Source organism: Vigna radiata, unplaced genomic scaffold (assembly GCF_000741045.1).
Source record: "Vigna radiata var. radiata cultivar VC1973A unplaced genomic scaffold, Vradiata_ver6 scaffold_292, whole genome shotgun sequence".
In the NCBI taxonomy this organism is placed as follows: Eukaryota; Viridiplantae; Streptophyta; class Magnoliopsida; order Fabales; family Fabaceae; genus Vigna; species Vigna radiata.
In genome coordinates this window covers 258,832-285,833 of record NW_014542031.1, presented here as the reverse complement: position 1 = coordinate 285,833, position 27,002 = coordinate 258,832, and the positions used below count along the sequence as shown (strand labels likewise).

The 27,002-nt window shown below is 32.8% G+C and overlaps 2 protein-coding genes across 8 annotated transcripts; one reads left to right on the top strand and one right to left on the bottom strand.

Annotated features, from left to right (window-relative positions):
* Window positions 1–9,430: 9,430 nt before the first annotated feature.
* Window positions 9,431–19,585, top strand: LOC106779007 (two-component response regulator ARR14). 6 transcript variants are annotated; one of them, XM_022776386.1, is made up of 10 exons: window positions 9,431–9,774; window positions 9,896–10,565; window positions 10,664–10,885; window positions 11,895–11,962; window positions 12,072–16,218; window positions 17,256–17,408; window positions 17,510–17,842; window positions 17,928–18,007; window positions 18,709–19,277; window positions 19,386–19,585. In XM_022776386.1, coding segments are annotated over exons 5-10 (1,275 nt in total). In that variant the 5' UTR covers window positions 9,431–9,774; window positions 9,896–10,565; window positions 10,664–10,885; window positions 11,895–11,962; window positions 12,072–16,079; the 3' UTR covers window positions 19,387–19,585. The 6 variants fall into 6 exon arrangements, with proteins under 6 accessions (XP_022632107.1, XP_022632108.1, XP_022632105.1 ...); XM_022776387.1 differs by lacking the exon at window positions 11,895–11,962 and having other exon boundaries at window positions 13,083–16,218; XM_022776384.1 differs by having other exon boundaries at window positions 11,895–16,218.
* A 1,108-nt stretch (window positions 19,586–20,693) lies between these two features.
* On the bottom strand, window positions 20,694–25,091 carry LOC106778982 (protein-ribulosamine 3-kinase, chloroplastic). 2 transcript variants are annotated; one of them, XM_014666988.2, is made up of 9 exons: window positions 24,976–25,091; window positions 24,502–24,661; window positions 24,216–24,306; window positions 24,040–24,114; window positions 23,881–23,969; window positions 23,644–23,762; window positions 22,370–22,510; window positions 21,714–21,790; window positions 20,694–20,954 (listed from the first exon to the last, which is right to left on the bottom strand). In XM_014666988.2, exons 1-9 carry the CDS (start codon window positions 25,061–25,063, stop codon window positions 20,808–20,810), a joined length of 987 nt encoding a protein of 328 aa, XP_014522474.1. In that variant the 5' UTR covers window positions 25,064–25,091; the 3' UTR covers window positions 20,694–20,807. The 2 variants fall into 2 exon arrangements, with proteins under 2 accessions (XP_014522474.1, XP_014522475.1); XM_014666989.2 differs by having other exon boundaries at window positions 24,502–24,654; window positions 24,976–25,069.
* Between the last annotated feature and the right edge of the window lie 1,911 nt (window positions 25,092–27,002).

The window sequence follows — 27,002 nt, the reverse complement described above, 5'->3', positions numbered from 1 at the left end:
GCCTCGCGTGGCTCTCATGGTGGCTCTTTGCATACTGAAATGCGCGAGACTCCATGGTACAAAGGAGTTTGTGTTTCGGTTTTTGTTGAAGATGCAAGGCTGGTTTCACGTGGTTACATATTCAAATTGGGTTTCCTTGTTGCGCGAGGTGTTGTGCCTTGATTATGGTTTCTGTAGGTTAGATTTCGCGAAGAGGAGATTGGCGATGAAGAAGACATCGCGATTTGGGAATTTATGGTTCATCCCGAAGATAGAAATTGGGGCTTTGGGTTTCTGTTTTGTGATTCGGAGGTTCCATGGACTTTGATTGGAAGTTCACAACTTTAGGGGTTTGAACGCGATTTGGATTCGCTCACGATGGTTCGAATTGATTTGTGATGGCACTTAATTCTGGTTTTTCATTTTGCAGGTTGGGGTTTGATTGTGTGATGAAGATGAATGCACTCAAATTTTACTAAAATAGGGACCCAATTGAAAACTTTCATAATACGAGAACCCAATTGATGCAAATCCGCAGAAATAGAAATCTCCGAACCTATTAAATATATATATATATATATATATATATATATATATATATATATATATATATATATATATATATATATATATATATATATATATATAAATGTGTTTGGGAGCATAATTTTTTTTCAAACAAGAAATTAAAATTTTAAACTTCCAAGACCAAAGTGTTTTAATAAATTATTATAATTTACACTTGTTCTTATAATCAAATTGCATATCTTATCACAACTATTTTTCACTTAAAAAAGATAAATTATTCTCAAAAAAATCTTAGGTGAAATCTATACAGCCTAAAATAGATTATTTAAGATATAGTTGTTGTTTATTGGGAGATTATATATCTATTTATAGATATTATATCTATATATCTATAAAGTACTTTATCATTTATCTTTAAAACAAGAATTACAGTGAAAAGAATCACAAGGAATTCAGAGAAGAAAGAAGCAAATAATGTTAGTAAAATGATGAAGATGAAGTTTTGATGATGTTCAAATCAAGTCAAAAGATATCAAGATTCAAGAAGATTCTTTGAAGACTTGTATTGTTACAAAAAGCTTTTGTAATAATTGTAATTTAATATCTATGACTTAGGTTCTTAGTGATTTTGATTCTATATATTTCAAATTTCAAAATTGTTGTTCAGAGTCAAAATCGCACTGTTTTAATCGATTAAACCTAATATTAATCGATTAAAAAGAGTAAGAGCTGAAAACTCGAGCTGCCTCTATAGTAAGCGATTAAAATACCTTTTAATCGATTAGTTAACCGATTAATCCTCAAATTAATCGATTAAATGTGACCGTTAGAGTTTTCTAGTCGTTGAACTAGCTGTTGTACTCATTTGAATCGATTAACAAAAATATTAATTGATTAAAAGCGTTAAATGGCTGGAAACGAAGACGAAAGAGTTTTTACTTGAGTATATAAATAGGCTCTCATTTTCCTTCAACATAAACTCTTCTCTTGTGCTCTAGTATCAGAAATCATTGAGACTTGTGTGTTCTTGTTGAGCTTGAAAAACTCTCGTCTGTGAAGCTGGTGAAGTGTTGCTACGAGGAATAGCCGATTCATCCTTGGTGCATCTATGGAGGTGTTTGGGAAGAGGAAGTCATCCTTCGTAAAGTATTCAGAGGAAGTGTTTCATCCTTTGTGAAGACTCAAAGGAGGTACAGGTTCATCCTTCATGAAGTATTCGAAGGAAATGTTTCATCCTTTGTGAAGACTCAAAGGAGTTGCAGGGTCATCTCTTGTGGTATCAAGAGAGGTGTTTTCTATACTATTACAAATTGTTTCTTTGTGATTGTAATTTTTAATTGTTTTGTGATTAGTGAACTGTTTATCTTGTTTTTAGATAGGCAACTAGGCGTAGGATTAGTAAGATCCGAACTAGGATAAAATCATCTTTGCAAATTTCTCTCAACCTTACTCTTGTTATTTGTTATTAATATTTGCTTAGTAATTTTAATTGAGTAGAAATTAAGAGGCACACGTTTGTATTAAAACCCCTATTAGTTTGTTATTTCACGCTAACCATTCCGCTGCAGCCACTTTGAGAAAGAATGTTGAAAGATATGAACAACCAGTTTGAAAGCAATGAGTTTCCTCCATCATCATCATCATCATCTTCATCTTCATCTATAGCATCACCTCCGACTCAAACTAATAGTTACAAGAGATGGGTAAAGAAGAGCATAATTAAGTGCATTGTTTTTCTTCTTTTTTTTTACTTAAATGCTTAATCAAGTCTTAATTACGATTTTGTTTCTAATAGGTTGTTCTTGAAAGGACTCGAGATATACAAAAAGGGACAATGGACCAATATTTCAAGGTATGTGGTGAAAACCAGGACTACAACAAAAGTTTCTAGCCATGCATAGAATTACTACAAACATTTGGTCACACTCAATAAAAGGTAAAAGAAAAAGTTTCTACGACACAAAAACATTAGACAACGAGAATGTCTTTCTTTCTCATGATCAAGTTCATGTGCAAAATGATGATATCAATGTTTCAGATTACCAAGTTGATGTGCAAAATGATCAAGTTCATATGCAAAATGGCGACGTCTATGTTCCATATTACCCAGTTGATGTGCAAAATGACGATGTCTATGTTTCAGATTACCAAGTTGACGAAGCTATTTTTGTAGATCTTGACATCTTAGAACAATTACAAGATATGGTCTAAATAATTGTTTTGTTTAGTTTTTGAAAATATTGAAGGGTTAAATGGGTTAAATATAATAATTATGGTTGAAAACATTTTTTATTAATTATGTAGCTTCATTTTCTATAGTCAATCCCTCTACTATTTTTCAACAATAGATGATAAACATTTATTTCTAAGTGTTGCAACATTTGGAATGTCAAATGTCATATGCAATAAACAGAATAAAGTTTTATCAGTACAAATTATCAATATAAACAAAGTGTAAATCAAATTATATTAATTAACTTACCAATAAATCATTCCATATAATGTTTTGATCAACCTTGGACACATGTTCAAAAGATGGAGTAAGAATAAATATCCTATCACGTGGCAATGCTCCAAGGTATGATCTAAAGACATTTGCATTTGGGCCAGATGTCACACCAGTGATCACTTTAACATCCACAGGTGTCCTTTCACCACTATTTCTTCTGACCATCAGTTGTCTCAACTTGGTGGCTCCTCTAGTAGGTCTGGATGAGGGAGCCTTATCCCCTGATGAATGTGGATGGTCAATCATATCTCTATCAAAATAAATAAAAACATGAAATATTGATAAAAGACTTATGTAATATCATATAATTTAACAAAACATGTAATAGGGGTCATATGAAATATTAATAAAAGACTTATGTAATATTAATAAAAAAATTATGCACAAATTTGAAATTCATACATAAAGATATAGATTGGTCATATGTGTATTCCCTTATTATGATCTAACAGAATTGCATGTACATCGTCAACTAGAGGGTGGTCATCCAAATTTGTCGGTATTGTAGATGAATGGTTGTTAGCAATATGAATATTAATCATATTGTCTTCATTAACTTCAATTTGTTTTTTGCCTTGAAGAGCGACATACCAATTATCAGACGTAGGATCTTTGACATATAAAACCTGAAATGCTTGATGTACCATGATAAACAGTTCGTCTCGATAACCCACCTTTTGAAAATCAACTAGTGTCATACTTGATTAATTTATTTTCACACCATTCTTATTGTCAAACCTCTTACATTTGAACAATGGAACACAAAACTTAGTGTAATCAACCTCCCATATCTCTTCTATTATACCATAATATCTCATTGATCCAAGTACAAGATTTTGATCTTTTGATGTGGAAAATTGGAGCTAATCAGCTTCTAGACTGACAACACTATTTTTTACTGTGCTTTTATCATTCAAAGTCTTCGTAAAATGTGCAATTATTGATTTCATAACCTGTACAACATACGACATCAAAATTTAAACCATTTGCAATGTCTATACGTTTAACTTTGAATGTCTAACATTTAACTTTGACCAGTATGGAAGATGAAAAAATATTGATTTCTTCTTCCAAGGGGTCATTACAGATGACTTCTTGGATGTTTTCCCAAATACATGATGTATTTTATTAACTTTTTCAAGAATTTGAAGGCTACTAAGTGTGTTTGGTGCTTCCTCCCTCTATTGATATCCATTGAATGGTTTTTTTAACCTTCGATATGGATGATTACATTTTAAAAATCTCTGATAACACAGACACACTTTCGTGTTTCAATTGATGAGTTACAGTGTTTTCTTCACATATAGGACATGCTTTATGACCCTTGACACTGTATCCTGATAAATTACCGTAAGTTGGAAAGTCATTAATGGTGCAAAATAACATTGCATGCATCACAAAAGTTTCAGAATCGAAGGCATAAAATATTTCAACCCCATCAACCCACAACAACTTCAAGTCTTCAACTAGTGGGCTTAGATAAACATCTATGTCATTTNCAGGCTGCTTTGGACCAGATATAATCATAGATAACATCATGTACTTGCTCTTCATGCACAATGCAGGAGATAAATTATAAATTATCAATATAACTAGCCAACAACTGTGATTGGTACTTAAATTACCAAATGAGTTCATTCCATCAGTGACTAAACCAAGCCTAAGATTTATACATTCTTGACCAAATTGGAGGAATTATTGATCAATATTTTTCCATTACTTTGAATCAGTTGGATGACGAAGTAGCCCATCAATTTTTCTCTCATCTACATGCTACTAAGGTTTTTAGCATCTTTGGGATTTGCAAACAAACGCTTAAGTTTGGCCACAATTGGAAGGTACCAAACTACTTTCAAAGCAGATCCATTTTTTCTATCTGACCATTATCTTCACTATTGTTTTTTTACTTGTATCGTGATAGCCCACATTTTTTACACTTTTTCAAAAATTCAAACTCTTTCCTATATAAAATACAATCGTTGGGACAAACACGTGTCCTTTTATACTGCATAACCATCGGACAAAAAAATTTCTTCGCATCATAATTAAGAGTGGGTAGTGTATTTCCATCTGGCAACATTTCATTCAACAACATCAACAATTATGTGAAACTCTTATCAATCCATCCATTGGTCGCCTTCAAATTCATGAGCCTTAACACCGCTGGCAACCATGTGAACTTAGTTGAACTGACATAAAAAGGTGTTTCCGCATCAATCGACATTGTCTCATACACATGACCTTGGCAAAATTTTCTGCGCCAACATCGCGGATCATGTCGTCTAATTTGTCTTCATTCAGTCGATCTTCTTCCATGGTGGAATCAACAACATTTTTAGTTTGGGAGACAGTCAAAAAGTGTATTCTTCGTCGTGCCATATCCATGTTGTATAGCATCATAGGAAACCATCACAAATAAGATGTTCCCTAATTTGGGTTGCATTCAACTTTCTCTCATTCAAACAGTTCACACAAGGACATCTAAATTTCACTTCATCATCACTTCTACCCTCATTACGTTGCGCAAATTGTATAAATTTCCCAACCCCTCTCTCGTACTCAACACTAATGTGTGGTAAATTAATCCAATTTTAATCCATACGTAAATATTCTGAAATATTCTACAAAATTACAATCATACAATTATACATATTCAACATACAATCAATTCAATCATACAATCATACATTAATAAGCATTCAAATTATCAATTCAAACATTCAATCAAACATAATTACATATATTCAACATACAAAAAATAAAAAATTAATAAACATAATAATAGGAACCTGAGAGCGTGAAAAAAGAGACAACAACGATGAAGATACGACTAACCACGTTTTGGAACGTAATAAATTTCACAGCAAAATCACAATATGTACACACATATACAACAAAGCGTAAGTCTCATCATCCAAAATAATAAAAAAGTGCAACAAAATAATCAAAAAATGTATCAAAACAATCCAAAAACGCGAAAAAAAAGTGAAGAAACCATGGCGACGGAGACAACACAATAATTCTTTAAAACTGATTTTGATCGGTGTAAATGCTTCCAAAATGATCAGCAAGGCCACGACGACAATCAAAATCAAAGATGATCGGTCAAAATGAAAAGAAAAGTCGAGCAAGGCGTGACATAGGAGAGTTTGCAGAGAATTTGAATAGTTTCGCGAAGAAGACGAAACTATTCACTCTCTGTAATATTTTTTTAACCTACTTAAATGTTACTACCTCGGTTCATTAAATATCCGAGGCAATAGGGGGGATACGACTTTGGTTCTCCACCTAATCGAGGCCTAAAGCCATTAAAAAAATTCGAATTTAATTCAAAATGACAATTTTTCAATTTTTGTTCACCCTTTTTGCCTTGGTTCCTCGCCAAACTGAGGCCAAAACCCCAAAAATATATATTAAATATTTAAAATAAGTTAAAGGGGAGTCAGAACAGGCTCTATGGCCTCGATTTTCCAAGGAACCTAGGCCATAGACCCTTTCTCCAAAAAGTAAGAGTGTTAGGAGCACAGGGGGCGTACGACCTCGGTTCTGCAAACAACTGAGGCCATAGCCTCTGCACAAAGATTATGTCAGGTTCTAGAAGGGGAATGTTAGTGGGCGCTGAAGGTATATGGCCTCGATTCTGCAGGGAATCGAGCCCATAGACCCTTTCCCCAAAAATTTGGTAGCTGAAGAGTTAAAGGGCAGGAAGAATGTCAATGGGCATAGAGGTCTTTAGCCTCAGTTCTGTAAGGAACCGAGGCCATAGATCCTTTCCCCAAAAAGTTGGCAGATGAAGAGTTAGAGGGCAGGGAGAATATCAGTGGGCGTAAGGGGTCTTTGGCCTCGGTTGAGTTGGGATTCGAGGCCATAGACCATCTATGGCTTCAGTTCTTTTTTAACTAAGGCATATACGTTCGCCAAAATTTCAAAAATGTCACCACGCCATTTTATGCTTCAATTTTCAATAAACCGAAGCATAAATGATGCGTTAGAATCCCTTTTTTTTTACTAGTGAACATTCAATGTCTGCAATACCCTCACTTAGAAGTCGTCAAAGGGAATCCTTATAAACAGGTCAATAAGGAAGCAAGCATGGACAAAAAAGAAGTCTATCTTGGAACTCCCTTGACCGTGGCATACATATTCATTCCCTTTACAAACTCGAAGATTCACAACATAGTAATCAATGTTATCAATGTGTACGTATGCTTGTCTAGTCAAATCTTCCAAGTCATGCCCCCATGGGAACGATGTGGCATACTCATTGACCTGATGAGGAACCTAGTCGTAACTTGACATTTTAGGCAAGTTCAACTCATCCCTTTCCTTGGACGCATCGATCTAGACTTCACCCATTGTGTCCTGAGTAGGCTACTTGGGGGCCTCACCCTCATTATTAACCCCCATATTTACATCTGTCATGCTAGTATTGATTGATAACACACTCTGCTCGGCTAACCTTAGGCTATCAGACGACTTGAGTGATGACAACGACGAACTGACATTGTCAGCATATCCTCGATCCTCTTAACCAAAAAATCCCTTGAATGAAGAAATGCTAATAGTAAACATTATTACCTTAAAGAAAAACCATTTGGTGTATGTAGGCAGTGCAAGAGAAAGGATTAAAATGACAAGCCAACCCTAATGTTATTTATAAAAACAAAAGGCCAACAATTGCGTAGTCTACACCATCAGATTTAATCCAATCCAAAGGTTGGAAAGATCTAATGCTTAATGTCTTGTGTTAGAACTGAAATCACCCATTTTGAGGAGTCCAATCACTAGAGCAAGAGTACCGAGCAACAATCACTAAAGCAAACATCTTCACCTAGTTTTTGAAAATGCTTGAGTTTGGGAGGCCAATATATAGTTTAGACTGATTAGGCAATTGGTCCAAGTCACAAGGATAACTCATCAAGTGTCGAACAACCACATCAGGTATTGTAACTAGGGATGACAAAAGAATCTGTGGGCACGGGTATCTGCAGGTAAAATCCGCGATGGGTAGTTACTATCTACGGATATTTACTATCCGCGGGTAACGGATAGCGGGTATTTTAATACCTGCTTCTAAACGGGTCGGATACGAGTAGTATAGTATCCAACCCGCGGGTACCTGATCCACGAGTACCTGATCCGTGGGTACCCATTACCGGCAAAAAAATTATATATTTTTAATTAAATTTAATTAAAAATAAAATAAAATTATATTTTATTAAGTTAAATTTAATTAAAATTAAATTTTAATTTATATTTAATTTAATTTATATTATATATATATATATATATATTTGTAATTTAATTTAAATTTTATTTTAAAAATGTATAAAATATATATTCTTTTGCGGGTATCTGCGGGTACTCGCAAGTTTTAAAATACCCATAGGTATTTTTAAACAGCTATCCGTGCGGGTAGCGAGTTAGATAGCGGATACAATTTTATCCGGAGGATCGGGTTGTGTGTAGACACTATGCATGTTCACCCAACCCGACCTGACCCTTTGTCATCCCTAAGTGTAACCATGTAAGACTTAAAAGCGAGGAAGCTAGGACATACCTGTTCAAGAGCTGAAACGTTAAACGTTTGACATTAATGATTAGGATGGTCGATCAACTCTCAGAAATATCGATCGGTATAACTATCAGAGTTGTTCAATTAGTCTAAAAATAATTTAGCACAAATAAGTTAAGAAATCTTGTTTAAGAAATGTTTGAGTCATAATTAGATGTTGATAAGAAAAAACCTTAAAATTTGTATAAATAAGAGATAAAAATCCTATAATTGATTGTTTTTATGATTGAATTTAATACCTTTACTTTCAGATCCTTCCAGACTTAAGAATGAGAGCACCTTTTGCATATATAACCTAAATGATATACGAGAAATAAACAATCTTAAAGACCTATAAGACTAAAGGACCAGTTAAAAATAAAGTATTTGGAATTAAGAATACTCCATCAACCCTTTGAAACAGAGAAAAAAAAAAGTGAATATACTAATTGGAATCTTACAAATAAATAGAATAATTTAAAAATTTGAACGTCAAACAATAACATATATTTTAAATGAAAATTAGTGATATATGTGAGTAATATATATATATAAATATAAAGTCAAAAGAACTTACAAATAATCCGTGGTAAATTTAAAATTTAAAACAAAATATGATTGAATTGAAACATGCATATTACTCTTTCATTGTCCTACACCCTATTTGTTGTATGAGAATAATGTTACTCAATTCTTCCACATTTGCCCTTACATCAAATGCTATTCTCTTCGTATACATCTCAGAATATCCCTTCAGTTTCAATCTCATATTCTATTAATGTGATGGATCTTTTCTGAAACATATATTATACCTTTAAAATAAGAATATCTTATTTTTTTTTAATCTCATTTTATATTACCCTGTAGAATAACATAATCCAAATTTAGAAGGCACAAACATTGGATTCAGATTGATCAAAGGGTTACTGCCATAGGCTGTTGTAAATAGCCATCGTTGATCCTTGACATTGTGAAAAATGTGGGTGATGCTATAGCAGTTTGCGTGCAGTCTTAGAAGCTTTTACCATGCTATGTAAAACCATGGATGCCACCAATGTTGATACTGAAAAGTGGCAAGAGAAAATGTGAGCAACAAGATGAGGGCCATTGAGTGGACTCCTTTTGGGATATTCTGTTCCACCGCAAAGTATCTCTTGTGGGTGCTTGTGTTCCACCGCAAAGTCTCTGTCTTTGCCATGAACAGGTATTTGGTTTAGTCTTTTCTATTTAGCCTTCTTTTTATTTGCATTTCTTTCTTTAATTGTGAAAATTTTAGTGAGGAGAACTTAGTTTAATGTATCAACTTGATTTGTTGGTGACAACAGTGGGTTCATGCAAGTGATTAACGATAAGGATCCCAAACAAACTCTCACCTTCCAAGGTCTGGATTCGAATCCCCTCTTGCCTAGAGACTTGTTGGGTGGCTACAACAGGATACAACAGCTTGTAGTTAGTTAGGGCTTTTGCTGGCACTCTGAGCATGTCGTTGACACCCATAGTATTTAGGGTGTTTGTTCTGCCACTTTTATTGAATAAGAAAATAGATCTTGAAGTGGTGGTAAAAGGGTTTCAATTATGATGGCTGGAAAAAAGAAATGTACAGGGGGATTGGTTGTAAAAGTATTTTCAGTTTGGGGACAATAATTTAATCATTTAACAGGCCTTACATGTTCTAGGAGTGTTGGTTAATTGTTTTGTTCTAAATTAGAAAATGTTCTTTGGATGATTTGAGCGTATTTTGCTTCCATAATTATGTTCTGGGTCGAGTAGTTGAGTTCAGGGAAACAGGAGTTGCATTATAGATTCGTGAACAACAAAATTTGAATCACATGTGTCTCTCTTGGAGTGTGAGCTAAATCTGGTTAACTATGGTATTCACGTCTTTCTGGAGATGCAGTTAGTAAAATGATATTGAAGGGAAAATAATGGAAGGATAAAGAAGAGAAAAACAGAGAAGTTAAGATGATTAAGATTTGTTCTACTGCTAAGTCAAAGGTTTGTCTACATTAAAGTTACTTGTATTTTTCTTTGTTATTCTTTATGTTGTTGCAAGTTTGAGTCTAAGAGTATTTATTGGTCCTTTAAATTTGCAGGACAGGGAGGATTTTTGGAAATAAGAAAGAGTCCAAGTATGCTTCCCAAGAAAATGAAAAATCTGCATTACCAACACGAGAAGTAACTAGATAAACATGACAAAATTCTACCCAAGTCAGTCAATAAAAAAGAGAACTATCCAAGAACTTTGACAACGAAGGCAGTGGGCCTCATAAGGATATGGAAAACAAGGAAAGTGTCAAGCTCTAACCTTTCAAAATGTGTGAAGTGTTTCCTTTTATCTAACTCATGTTGTGCTTTGGATCTTCTAGTACCATTAGGAGTTTAGGAGAAACATTAACAAGTGAGAGTGAAAAAATCTTATAATTATGTTATAGTAAATCTCAGGCTAGTGAATACATGTAATCAAATACCAAGTTTCATTACCCTGCTCTAAATGAGTTTCAGAAGCAAGATCCAATTATTTTGTCAGTTTCTCTCTATATATCTTTTAGTCAAGTTTGGATATAGTTTTCTCTTTTGGAATTGCGGTTATTTATAGTCTTCAAGTTCTTGATCTTGTCCATCTAAAACTAATATCCAGATTATACTGTATATCTTTTATAAAGCCAGAACCGGGGGATTGCATTTAGATTAATTTGTACGGTGTAAACAACAATATACAGTGATGATAAGATACTGTCACCAAATTATTGCTTTTAGTGTTAGTTCTGCTACGATCTGTACCAAAATATTAGTGTTAATATTGAAACTTTGATTGCTTACTAGGTTGTTTTTTAATTTTTCAACCAATCATGAAACATCAATTGAGTTACTGGCATTGACATTAATTTTACAAAATTTTAGATTTTAGTGTTTTCCACAAGTAATGATAGCCCTGACATAAGATCTGAGAACTTAAGCTTTAAATTTCATGTTGTTGTTGACTGAGTACTTTTAACCATAAGAAGTTTGTTCATTGAAAAACTTAACCCATATTATTGGATAAGGACCAAAAAAATAGTGGGATTTAAGTGTAACAAAGTTTAGTCCTACCCCTAACTTTCATTGGTATCTATGTCTAATGATCATGGAGTTTAGCAGTTTGGATCAAACTATAGATAACTAATCCAACAGATCAAAGAAAATTTGCACCGTCAACAAATCATTCAACCTATTTTTTTAGCTATTTGGCAGGGTTTGAAATGGCTTTAAAATAACTAAAATTTAGTATGAGTGCTTCAGTTTCATCTGATAATGTTACTCTGTAATTTCATGGTCTTACCACAGAATTGGGAATCCTCAGTTGAAGAGGTTGGGTTCATCTCAAGCATGACATATGTCTAAATAAGGAAGTGGTAAGAGTTTTGGGGTTTCACCTATGGTCAAACCTCTGCTGAGAATTTGGGTGAAGATTAGAAGTGATGAGTCTATACATAAGTGTTTGATATTTGGTTTCTCCTTTAGGTGATATTTTTCAATGCTGATGCTACACCATGTATTTGGACCTTGATCTGGTTCTTAAAATTTGAAGGAGGCACATCATACAAAGTGATCTCAATGAATTTAACCCGGTGCATGAAGGTGTTGGCTAGCCTGATGGTTGATCATTGGGTTTCCTATCTCTCAAGTTAAAAATTATGGAAGTAGGTATTGACATGTGTTAGATGATATTTGTTGGAAGCCCCACATCGACTAGAGATAAGATCAATTTAGAGTATATATGTGGTTGTAAACCTCATCTTACAAGCTGGTCTTGTGAGATTGAGTTAGATTTAAAGTCCACTTCTTAACATGGTATCAAAGTCATGGGTTAGAGTCTATCTTAGCGAGATTTGTGTTTATTGGGCATATCATTCCATCCCCTATCGGACCACCCATTAATGTCTAGTTTCACTAGACATCATCTTACAAACCGATTTTGTGGGGTTAAGTTAGACTTAAAACTCATTTCTTAACAATATTCCCTTCCTAACAAGGTCACTCTTTTTATGCATTGTATTTTGTTTCACCATATTTAGTCTGATGAAGCAGAGTCTTGTCCCCAAATTATAGTAGGAGGTGATAAGATAAACTTGGCAAATCTACCAAGATAGACTTTGATACCATCTTGGAAAGTGGATTTAGGCTTAATTCAATCCTACAAAACTAACTTAGAAGGTAAGTTTGCACTCTCTTATATAATACACTTTGGTTATATCTCTAGTCGATATGAGATCCCCAACAAATGATATGCATCATTGTGAAAGGCTAGGAACACGTTCTCTCTCTATATTTATATCATTTATTATTTACATTTAATGTTTTTGATTGACATCTTGATATCATTTATGATTTATATTCAAAAATTAGCTAAAAATTCATGATTTTAATGGGAATTTCATACCTTCGGTTACGAGTTTAAAGTTTCTTTGTATTTACCAGTTAAAGTCAATTGCGCATTTATTTACTCCACTTTATCAAATTACAAATGTTTAGGTATTAAATGTAAGTACAAAAGATACAAACCCTAAAGACTCTATATAAGATCTGCCGCATCGCCCCTTTTCCTCGAACACCAAATTTGAACAGCTTGCAAGATTTATCAAATTCAGTAGACTTTAGTAGCAATTTGTTGCAACTAATTGAGGTATGTTCCCTAAATTCTTTATTTTTCTTTTGAATGTCGTTCAGATACCTTTAGAAGTTATTTGCTTTATGCATTTTCTGTGTTCACTTCCAAAGAAGGTTAAAATTGCTTGATCAAAGATTAGAAAACATTTTCCTTAAAAATGTCTTAAAATACATGCCAAAATTTGGATTTATTTTTCATTATCTATTAGAACCCCTGATCAATACTACTAAATCCCTTACAAACCATCACTCCCCCAAAGTTGTTAATGGTTATGTCACTAGCTTTGAAGCCGTGGTGGCAATGTTTATGACTACGACATCATCTAGACAACCATTAACTCTTTTCTAAAGGCTAGTTGGTGTCAAGTCACATTTTTTGCATTGGGGAGGTATCTGATGAGGATGGTGGTTTGAAGTAAGCAATGACACTAGGCATGCTTGACAGTGGTGGGGGAGGTAGAAAAGAGTGATGAGCCAAACAAATATTGAACCAAAAACTATTTTTAGAACATCAAAACAAGAATATGAGATGTTTTGCTAACCAAATGCCCCATTAGAGTTATTTAGTTCTTTGGTTGGAAGTTTTCCTTTGTTTTTACATACAAAGGTTTGGTTTGGTCTCCTCATTTTTGTATTTATTTTCTTTTTTCTAATAATATTTTTCATGTGATGACAAAAGATTGGTATACTCTTGGGTGTCAACTTATCTCAGCTGTCAAGGTACACAGTGATGTCTAACATGAATTTATAAAAAAGAAAAGCCAAATAGTCTTTAAGTATCAATATTAAAATAGTTTCCTTGATACTATTAGTAATCTTGGTTGATTTTTATGAAATGAAATATAGGTGAAACTTTAGTTTCTCAATTCTTTTGGTGTTCCCTTTGACAATTGTTGTTAACAAGATTTTAAGTTATGCTTGTGGTCGCATCTACGTTGTGTTGTGAATATTGTGGGAGACATGAAGTGATATGATGTGGTTGGAGAGTCTCTTCAAAACAGTGTCTAATGATGTTAAACCTTGTGTTGTTTGTAAGTTGGCTTGGATAAATTTGGAGAAGAAAAAACAACGCTGTCCACTTCCATATTTTTTTTTTCTTATTTTTCATTGTATTAATCAATCAAATCAATTATGATTCGGTTCAATGTAGGCCTAAGTGGTTTTGATTAAATAAATGCTATGTTAACTATTAATTTTATGTATTTTTTATGAAGTTCTTTTAATATAAGACACGATGTGTAATTATAAAATAAACTATACATTAATCCAAAATTGGATTTTAAAGAGCGAGCCATAGTGGAGTGGAATAACCCCTGCATGCTATTCCATAGCGAAGTGGTTTACAGTAGTGGTCTGAGCAGACAGGATAGCAACACCATGGGTTGATTCTGTAAAAAAAAAAAATACCCTTTTAATAGTGACATTTTGGGCTTTTTGGGAGAGGGTATAATTTTTGGATTTCAATTTCCGAACATGAAATCTACAAATATGAGTGTAGTGAAAATGATAAAGAAGAAAACTTGGATTTAGAAGATGATGATTCCTATCAGGAAAGCTAGTATTTGATTAACAGTGATATAGAGATAATAAACGTATAAACATAAAAAATAGTAGTCTGTACTTTAGAGAATAAAATAAAGTAAAAAAGGAAAAATATAGTATTCATAAATATGTAAATTTATATGGAATCCCATTATTTCCCCATCAAAATCAGCAATCTAATGGAGATTAATTCATGCCGATATTCCTACTAATGAAAATTTAAGGAAAAGAGAGATCAACATTGTTTCCCATTATTCCTACTTTTGAATAGGTGGTTATATTGTATGGGCCTGCTTAAGGAGATGGGGTTGAAGGTTTACATATATAGAGAGAGGGTAATAGATGTGCTGCCTTACTTGCCTTCTTTTCTTAGTATTGCTTTTTCTAGGACACATACCATTTACTATTTTATAGGTTTTTGCTTTTTGTTGATGGGTTTGGTTTCCCCCACCCATGTCTTGTATATGTTTTCTTTCCTTCTAATAATCTAATATGTTGCAGCTGATTGATGTTATCTGGGGTACTAACCTAGTTAGGATAGTACACAGCATAGTGATGCTATAGCATACTTGCTTTTAATGAAAAAGGGGTTTGAATGTATGCTAATTTCATGAATAAAGTTATCTATATGCATAGAAGTTTCGTTTGGTTTCAAAATTGGATCCACAAGCGAATTAAAATTTCTTCTTTTTTCATTCATGGTATTTTTGGTATGATCTTTTTGTCGTTTACATAGGATTGGCCTGTTTATACTTTAGTTCAAAAAAATTTTAGTGCTATGACAACTTGAAAGGCAATGTGCAGTAAGGGAGATCATACTTATTTTTAATTCATTATATTACTTCATAATATAATTGTAAATTCAAGATCAAGGGTTTTAATTTCGGTAGACCAATCAAATATATTTGAGTTATCCTCAACATTATAGTTTTATCTTTACAGTCTCTGGATCTCTCTAATTCTGATGTGTATTCAATTCACTCATGTGTCATTTTTGAACGTCTTCTAGAATCACTTGCTATTCCCGCCTCTTTTTTTTGCATCAAAAAATACTCCATGCTCACATTAGCTACAGGGATTTCAACTATTTCCTATCCCTCCCTTAGAGTTTGGGTAGAGAGTTCAAAATGTTGTGAGGGATTTTTTGTTGTTAGGAGGAGAAAACATCTTGATTGATGTTACAAAATTAAGAGCTTATTGCTGAAATGCTTTATAAACGATAGTTGATTAATGTGATGTGTATAAATGTAAAATCTCCTTTCTTGTTCTCACTCGACATTTTTTTGACCCAGATATACTTCCTTTCATATATTCTATAAAATGGATTCAAATATGTTCCACTCAGCTGATTCAAGGAAATACTATTGTCCAGTATTGGGTTTGAAAATTTTAGTTTTAGATAACAACCTGAGATGCCTTGCAGCAGTATCAAAAATGCTTGAAACGTTAGGATATGAAGGTAAATAGCAGTGAACACATATTTCTAAAAGCTAAAGTTATTTTTCTTTTATATATACATGGCTTATATACTGTTTAATTGCATTTGAAATATCTTTGCAACCTCAACTTCAGATGTTCTGCAATGTCATATATTAACTTTGAAGGTCAGTATGATTATTTGTAGCGACTCAAATGATGATAACTTAATCTTTGAAAGTCAATATGATTATTTGTTGTGAATCAAGTGACGATAAACTAATCACATTCATAATCTCTGTGCTGTCACTCAACAATGTTCATTGTTTGGTGAACTACATTCAAACCCAGTGTGGTTTGTTAGTATTACATTCACACCCATTTTGCTGCTTTTATATGTTAGTAATATCATATAATACTTAGTTGTCATAACTTAATTTGCATGATAACGCGTTGGACACAAGTTTAAAAACAGTTCTTGGTCCTTTTAGTTTTTCCTATAGGATGCATGTTCCTGTCTCATGAAAGCATTGCACTTTGGACAGCTTTTTTTTAGCCTCGTTGGAGATCAAATAACTTAAATGATACTTGATAAGATAACATATATATAGATATGCTTGCTGAGGTCAGAATATCTTGTTCGTTAATAATTTCCTCCTGTTTTGTTATCAAAGCTTATAATGTTTGAGGGATTAGAGATCCTCCAATATGACTTGGTTCTAACATCCACAACTACAATTCTAGTCACACAATAAATAAAGTTTAGCTAAAAAATAATGCATGTAAAAGTACATACAAAATGAAGTGAGTAAAAATTTTCCAGGAAACTTAACTCTGGCCCTGACTATGCATATAAATTGTGCGTACATGGATCTTTCCCTTAGGAGATTATCATATGATTTGATTACATAATGTAGTGTAGCAATAATAGTTGTTTTTAATTTTATTAGTTGAGGCCAAAACTATGAGGGTATTATTTCCTCTTCTCGCTAGTTAATGAACTTGATGACTTTCACAGTATATAATTATTGTTTTGGATTGGTTTATTTCTTAACATTTCCTACTTTCATGTACTACTAGTTGTGACTGCTTCACTTGCTTCTGAGGCATTATCCATTGTCAAGGAGAAGAGGAATGAGCTTAACCTTGCCCTTGTCGAGGTTCACTTACCTGACATGGGGATAGTTCTGTTGTCTCAGAAAATAAGAGAATTAACAACCATGCCATATTTCCGTTAAGTTCTCAAATTATCTTTGGCTTGTTTTACTTGTAACCACAATTGTCATTCATGATTTCAATCTTTAACTGACACTGTCGGTTTATTGTTTCTGTAGTTATGACGGCTAATAATGGTACTCTCGGAGAGCTGTTTGGATCTAAACTATGTTTTGAAAAACCAATTAAGATTTCGGATTTAAACAATCTGTGGAAATATGCACTGTGGAAGATAGAAGATGGAAGAGTAACAACGGTAGAAGTAGAAGGCTTTGGGAGGCATCAGTCACAGGAAACTATTGTAAATACCAGAGAACAGACTCTCCAAAGTGTCATAATTGGAGAGCGTAATCATGAATCATTAATGCTGGGTAGAAAAAGGCTCAACCAGACTTATGATTCAAATATGAAGTTCTTCGGAAGTGAAGGTGCTGAGTTGGCGAGAACCAGTGGTAAGTTTGGTCTTAGTTTATTTATTTATTTGTCATTTCTGCTATAGCTGCCAGCTATAAGGGTAACACTTGCTGTTTTTCTTAGGAGAAGCTCTTCCAGATCAAAGAAATCAGTTTAGGAAGGTGTCAGGACTTGCAATACAAAATATTGAAAGTCATTTTCAGGTCTATTCTTTTCTTTTCAATAAATTCCCTTTTACTTATGCAGGCTTATACCATGGCATGGCCTGTGAGTGAAGAGTTTATTTCTGTTATTGAACTATGATCACCAAGTTATATGACGGAAACCTTACTGCTGCATCAAGGTGTTTCAAAATAGGCAGACTATACTTGAAAGTTAGTTGTGCTTATTAAAAGTCGGCAATGTGGTTTCAGTTATATTTCATTTCCTAGCTTTATGAAGCTGCTAAATAGTATAGTTTGGAGTTTTGTTTCAATATTGATTGTGTTCAGGACGTGAGGAAGTTATAAAGTCGGTTACAAAGTATTCATAATATTTTGTGTGGGATTATGGTTGCAAGATTATCTGCAATAGTAAGGAAATATAATAGGGAAAGGCCCTCATGTTTCTTAGCATTTTCTCTTTAATACAAAGTTTTGAAGGGGAGACTTTTGGATAACAGCATTTTCTCCTTTCCTTTTTCACCATTCAAGATTCAATGACAGAAGCATACTCTCTTTCTTTCTCTCTCTAAATTGTCATACTCTATCTCTAGATTTGCAACTTATATTTTTAGATTCATATATGTTTTAGCTGACTGCAGCCCTAGTAATTATTTCAACACACTGCTAGTTAGTCTCCACTTGATTGAGGATTATGATGTTTTACTTGAATCATAACCTATATGTATATTTATCTATTTCAGCAATACTTGACACAAGGTAATCCAATTCAACAACACTACAATATGCATTCTTCTAATTTGAATATGGGATCGTTCCAGGCTGACAATGATAATAGGAAAAGGCGTCAATTGCAAAACCATCCTATTCATATCTGTGAATGCATGCATAAGCATTCTCTACGCAATCCTTTACTTGATTTCCTAAATTCAAGTAATCACACATCAGCTTTTGGAAAAAATCAATTTTATCTACATAATGAACCATATGGTGTTTCACGTTACACACCTGACTGTGGTGAATTTATGAACAATGAAAATGCTATTGATGGAAAAGTTTTCAGTGAGGAGACATGCATCTATTGTGTGGATGATTTTTCAGGACAAAGTGAAATGAACTTTTGTACACTATCATCCAATGACATGAGTCACCAATTTTCACCATCACTTCCCGTTCCTCTACTACCAACAGATGGAAAAGAAGATGACATCTCTGAAACTAAAGCAGATGAAATTCTTTATCCTCCAAATGGAACTCAAAAGTTTAGTGATGAGGATTTAAATACCTGCTTATCAATGTATAATAATCCCTGGTACGAAAATGCATGCATCTTCATGATATTACATTTTGTCCTATTCCTATTATCATTTAGGCTATTCTCCATTCTTATCCTTCCTTTTCTTTTTGTTGACTTATGTAGAGAATTGCTGAGTGATACTGTTGCTTTGAGCTGTGGAGGACTTTGTGGAGAGCTTCAAGAAAATAGAGTTCACATAATGATTGGTGGACCTTTGTTTTGTACTTTTATATTTATACTTTTGTCTTATCTGATTCTCGATTGAATATTGTTACAGTGTTTCGGGGCTTGACTAATGGCTAATTGAAAAGTTTGCTTGACCATATTAATTATCTTTAATAACAAACATGTTTTTATTATTTTGAAGCATTCATGTGAAATGCTATTTCAATTGAGGATTTGGGTTCCTGATCTGTATTTTATTTTTTATTTTTAAATGTTTACTAAAAACATTTTACTTTCTTTTACATAGGACTTTATTATTTCATTCTGTCTTTTACTACTTTTAGATATTAATTTTATATTACAGTATTTATTTTGAAGGTTGATGTCTATATTATTTATTTTGTTATTTTAACTTTATTATGATTGTATTACTATGCAGTGGTAGTTACCATATTAATCAGCCCGATGAAAATAATGTTTAATTTGGTTGAAAATATTTTCAGATGTAAAATTAATTCATGGCATAATGTACAGCAGATTTTAACAAGTTAGTGTAGCAGATTTTAACTAAGAATTTTACAATTTAACAAGTTAGTGTAGCAGATTTTAACTAAGAATTTTAAGACCTAGGTTATAGTTTTTTGTCTTAGGTAATAATAGTTTACTGATTAATCCAAAATAACCTTTCCCGAACTGTATTTAAATATATAACATTTTTTTATCAACTAGAACGTGTATAACAACAACACTTTGATTATTTAATAAAACAAAATACTTTTAAATTATGGGTTAGAAAGAAGTATATGGGTACAGGAAGAAGAGGCTAATCTCAACTCAAAGAGCAAGCTCAGAGCTTGTTGACCATTTAACTTTCTTAGTATAGTCCAAAGTATTCCCCGTAATATTTACTTATTGATTAAAATAAAAATTAAATATATTGTTTTTTTCAAAACTATTATAAAAAATTGTGCTTTGTTCCTAAACTAAATTATAATATATTTCATCTCTAATTTTATGAAAATCATATAAAATATCATTTTCAGCAAACATGTAAAAGTTATATTATAGTCCATAATAGAACTTTGTTTCTCACATGAAACACCTTACATGTCATTTATTAGAAAGGATGTTTTACATGATTTTCAGACATTAAATACTTCATAATTTGTAAAACAAAAATTACAATAATTTAGAGACGAAAAACCAGCATTATATAAAACTGCATAATACAAAGTCAAGGACCAAGGGGCATAAAAGAAAGATATGGAATATATAATAGGTGAATATCTCCATTTCATTGAATGAGGTGATTGGGGAAATGTAATGTAGACAAATGTACAACCTCATCCATACACAACCTTGAGGATAATGCACTTAATCCTAAGCACTTAAAAGTCTAAGATAATCATCGATTATAGACATGGCAGATGATCGATATCCAGAACCAAAGAGATTATAATGATTTAGATAATGATACAGCATATAAAGGTCTCTCCTCTCCTCAAAGCCTGGTTGTTTAGGCATCACCTGCAGAGATCATGTGAAATTGTTTTCAGAAAAATGTTGCTTTTGGAAGATTATGAAACCAACATTTCACATTCCAACCCAAAAGCAAGATGGTGTTTCTTTGAAACATGGCAATTGTATCCGGATAGAAACTAGTTTGATTCAGAAGCTAAATACATATTCACAAAAAAACCATATAATATAACTAACTTTGATAGATGTTTGTTGACAAAAAGCGATTTGGTTGGCCTGAGAAACATTGCTGGAAGCTTTTGTTTAATATAATCTGATCTTACATAAACAAAAAAGGCCACACATTGTGGTTGGTCTAATTTAAGAAGTTTACCACAGAATAATATTTTGATTGAACTTACTAGTGACATACACAACTAAGGTATTAAGAGTGTCAACTTTCAGACACAAATATGGACAGATGGAACTCGAGTGGAAACACAATTACCAGAAAAAGAAAACAAAATTAATCAGCAGACAATGAGACAACTGGGCAGACATGTCAAGAGACATGTGACAAATTTGAGTTTTCGAAATACACAGGCTCTGCTCTATAGAATCGATGTAATAATTACAACAATCTCAAATATTGAGATAACCATAATTATATGATTATGGCTGCCTATTTACAAAAAACCAGACACTAATTACATACTTTCCAATAGAGACGAACAACAAAAACAGAAGAAAAAAAAATCCACAATGTGAGAAAATCTTGTGTAATATTATTATGAATCTTTTATACCATATGTCGGAAAACAGTATCACCTTAAAATAAGAATCATAGAATGAGCCTCCAAAGCCAGCACACCAAGACATACCGAATTCTGCTTCACTGTGTCCATCTGCAGAATAAAACAACAATAGCCACAACTGTCAGTTCTTTTTTTCTCAAAGCTCGTACGATTATTATAGTCTTACATTGCATGTTTGCATTAGCCACACTATGGCCAAATTTAGAAGACCTTGCTGGCACTTAATAGTTCTGGGGATGCAACCTAATTGAGCTTTGCTTCCAACTCCCCATCCTTAACTCAATAAGGTCTTCCAAAATATGTTTAATAAAATATTAAATTAGGCTAAAATTTTGAGCCACGAATGGCTTTGAAAAGTTCACTTATAGACATGGCATTACAACTCATTTAGAAGTCTACTCTTTACCAAGTTTCAGCAATTTAAAATTTATTTCAACTACTTTGACAGCCAATTGTACTGTGAGCCACATATATCAAAAGTCACAATTTTCTGAATTCAAACAAGACCCTCTTACTTTTCCTTTGTGCTTTTGTGTCCCTACGGTACAAGGCTTTTGTTGCTGTATTTTAGGGAGTTAAATTATCCCTGACACGAATTTCAACCTCTAATCTGGTTCCAAACTTGAGCTGCCATACCATACAAAAACCTTATGTAAATGCTTGACTTACAATAACATGCAGGGTCCAATATGACAGGTTCTCCATTTTTGTTAGAACTAATGTTTCCACTCCAGAGGTCTCCATGGAGTAAGCATGGTTCTATCTCCACATTGACAAACAGGCGTCCCATGCTTTTCACTAGTCTCTGTCCTATAGAGCAAGTCAAGCGATATGTATGTTGTCATTTTGAGAGTTCCAATACAAACAGAACATTATATGTCAACAATACTAGTAAAGAATCAAAATTATAATGAACAGAAATCATGAACAAATGGCAAGTTTGAGTAACATAGCTAATAATGCTTGATTGTACTTAGTTTCTCATGTAATATTTCTGCCATAAATACATTTCTTACCAGAGGTTTAGATTATAGATTAAATTAATTATTAAATGTTTTGAATGCCTTAATAATTTCTTCCCTCAAGGTACTACATTCTTACTTCCAGTTAGACTCTCAAGGACATTTGTTCTAACGGTTACTCCAAGAAGAATTGTGAAAACAGGAAATGGTCACTAAAGGAAAGTTGCACGCCAACTAATAGCACTACCTCTAAGTGTGAAAATATAACTTGTCAAGGACCTTCTACGATCAAGATCATCAGCATAATATGAATCACAAAAAGCTCTTCTCTGATAATCCAGCAGATGTGATTACAAAAGCTCTTCCATCATTAAAGTTCAAGTATTGTTTGGACTTAGTTGGAGTTACAAATGTAACTTGACATTAGAAGTAGGTGGAGCAACATAGAGGAGCTAGGAAAGCTATTTGACATATGGAATTCAAGCCAAGATGGAGATTTGTAATGTATGGCTTAAATCCATTTATATATATAGTCAATAGTTACCATTCATTAAATTAATGGTTTGGTTGATATGAATCGTTCATAACTAGTGGCTTATTTTACTTGTATTCTAATAAAAATAGATACATAGGATTCTAACAAATCAAATCAAGCAGAGAAGAGAAAAACAATCCATAGAGAGCATACAGAGATAAAGAATTCACTGAGAATTCTTCTTTGTATTTTTTGTTCTTTTCATAATAATAGAGATTCTTAAAGCCACCTATTATTGGAAGATGTCAAATATGGATTTAACCATAACAATATATAATCTCTGCATAAACTAAGTTTAGAAAAGTCAATTTTACTTTTTTCTTCTTCTCTTTCTATCCTAATAGAACTTGTGGAAAAACTCGTCTAAACAGACTCACAAGGATAAAATGTTATGTACAAGCTAGAATTAATTAATGGGAAGAATAGTAGTATCAGAACAAATTGACCTTTTTCATAAATGGTTCTGTCACCGAATTGGTCCAATAATAACTTCAACTGGTAACCCAATCTATGCTCTCCATAAAATTGAACCCAATCTGATGACCAGGTATTAATTTGTGGAGTACTACAGCATAATATACATTACATTCTCAGCAATCAATTAGAAGAAACAAAAGATGATAACTGATAACAGTAACATTTACAACAACAATGATAATTTTCATGAAGAAGGTGCATTAAACCTGCCAATGGTGTTATCTACATCGAAACCATAGCCTTTACTGGACTTTCCAGCTTTATGCATTTCAGCAAGCTTCCTCCCTAGTTCAGACTGAGAAGCACCAAATGAAAATTAAGGAGCATACACTTTCCTAATCAGAAGTAATTTCTAGGTTTCTCACCTGAAAGCCTCTAGATGCACCAAATTGTATGAATTCCATGATGATGAAAGAACCACCAGTAGGTAGCGGTCCAAACTACAACTCCTAGCAGAAAGTCAACTCAAGCTCGCTCCAGCATGATATAGATATTAAATACTAAATTATAGCTCTCACAGACAAATGTTAAGTATTCTCACCTTATACGGCTTAGGTACACAGATAGTCCTGGTTTCATACATAGCTCCTAAACCAAGAGCCTCCGCTTCAAACATGGATGGTCCAATACTCCTGATATAGAGTTTCAACTTTCAACCACATAGAACTTGTCATATATAAGAAGCAAAGGAATGAAGCTTTTGCTCCAATCCAAGATGATCGAAACAACACAACACATTCAAAACCAAAAGTTAAATCATAAGGCAAAACTCATCAACTCAACCACTAAATCAAAAATAGAAGTTCCAATCCCCCCATCCGCTATACCTGTTTGTTTTAACAAAGAAGGAACCAACATCAGTATCATAGCGACTGGCAAGATTGATACAGCCACCACCAACAGGGCTAATTTTTGTTATCTTTGTAGCTTTCCCTTCTGAAAGAATCCACTCACGAACCGGATCCTCACTCATGCTCATGCTGAACTCTAGCAAAGAACTATAAACTTAGAAACCACAGTTATCTTTCATCAAATAATATATATTTAAATTAAATAACTCAAAACAAAGTACAATTTTGTCCAAAAAAAATCAAACAAAAATACAATTTTCTTCCGTTTTCGTACATACCCTTCTAACAATTGCAATAAGAACTGTAAAAAAGAGAAATTGCGTATGATGGATAAAACTGTGATTTGCTACAAATGCATAGACATCCCATAAAATTGTTTTAGACAGTGATTGACAATGTGTTGTAGAATAAATGAAATTAGAATGTACTGAAGTAACGCAGTGCACGCACTTGGTGATGATTTAGTGGTTTTGGTGAGAGAAGATGGAAAACATGGAGGAAGTGAAGTGAAGCATGTCGAAGAGGATATCAATCTCATGTTCACCTATCTACTTCCTTATTCTATCTTTTCTTCTTTATACTTTCTTTATACTAACAATCGCACGTTCTAACTCACCCTAAAAAATAAAAATAAAAATAATATGGTTCAGTTTATGCCAGAAATAAAATTTAAATACTCTAATATATTATTTTCTCCATAAGATAAATTCTCAATTTAGATCTTAAAATGTTTAATTTTGGGCTTTTTTTTAAATATTGATCAGTCTGAATATATAAAAAAAATACTAAAATTACATCATAAATTTTATGAGATTATTTTATTAATAACACCTTAATGATAAAAAAAAATCTTAAACAAAAAAAGTTTAGCACAAAGAACAATTTCTTAGAAAAAAAATTAAAAATTGTTAGCTAAATGATAAGGATGAAATTTTGATGATGTTTAAATCAAGTCAAGAAAAATCAAGAATTAAAAAGATTTATTTGAATGTTTCTTTTGTATTGTAAAACATTTGTAATAAGTATAATTTAATCTATAGGACTTAGTTTAAGAATAGAAAATGTGTTTTGTGAAATCACTATACCAAACCACTATAGCAAAATCATTATTCATGTGAATAGTAGTTAAACGATTAATATGCATAGTAATCAGTTAACGTTAATCCATTAACATTTAGGTTAATCGATTAACACTAGCTGTTAGTATCCGTTTTGAGTCGTTAAACTATATGTTACTTTGTCTTTTAATGGTTAATCAATTAACACTTAAATTAATTGATTAACATAAAGAAAAATGGCTGAAAATGAATTTTGGAGGTCTCCATGGCTTGAGTCTTTAAATAGACTTTCATTTCTCATTCTTGGAGACGTGGAACACTTATGAAACTTTGTAAAAGCTAGAGATCTTGTGAAACTCTCTAGAGGCTTGGGAAACTTGGTTTTGGCAGAGTTGTTGAAGTGCTGTTGATGTTACTGAGGAAAAGCCTGTCATTCCTTTGTGTGTCGAAGGAGGTGTAGAAGAAATGTTCATCCTTTGTTTGTCAGAGGAGGTGTTCTGAGGTAGTTGTCATCTTTTGTGTATCGGAGGAAGTGTTCATCCTTTGTGAAGATTCAGAGGAGATGTTCATCCCTTGTGGTGTTTAAGGAAGTAAGTCTCGTCTCTTGTGCGTCAAAAGAGGTGTTTTCTAAACCTTTAAACTTGTATCTGTGTGATTGTATGTTTATCGGTTTTGTGATAGTGAATTATTTCTCTTGTTTTAGAGATTAGCAACTGGACATAGGGTCTGTTGATCCTAACCAGTAAAAAATTCATCTATGCAAATTTCTCTCTACTTTACTATTTTCCTTTGCTAATTTTATTTGCTTAGTAAGTTTCATTGAGAGAAAATTTTATATTTATCATAGTCAAAACTATAATATCTTAAGCAAAATTTTCACTTATACATGTTTAAACTTATATATCCTTATTCAACACATTTCACAAACTGAAAAAGAAAATGTTAGACATGGCAAATTTTTAAAATTGTTAACATTGGTATCCTAGCTAAGAATGATATTGAAATTTCTGTCATATAAGTAAATCTAGTTATGTAGATTTGATTGATAGGCAAGTTTTAATTGTTGATTGATAGGCTGAATTATAGAGGCTCGTAATTCATAAATATGTATATTTCCTGCTCTACAAAAGGGTGTTGCTCCCTTCACCTCCCCAAGTGGGTCTTGCACCTCCCCACTATTTTAATTTATTTCAAAAATATTCTACACCTCTCCACTATTTTCTTTTACACCTCCCCACTATCCTCAACAATCTTTCCCTTTCTCCCTCTACATTAATGGAGCATTCACATGGTTCAGATTTGAATTTGTGATATATTACAAAATATAAAATTCAGAGGAAACTTCAATATTAGTACTTCTACCATTTCCATTTTATAAAATTAAAAGTTAGATGCAAATACAAAATAATAAACATAATA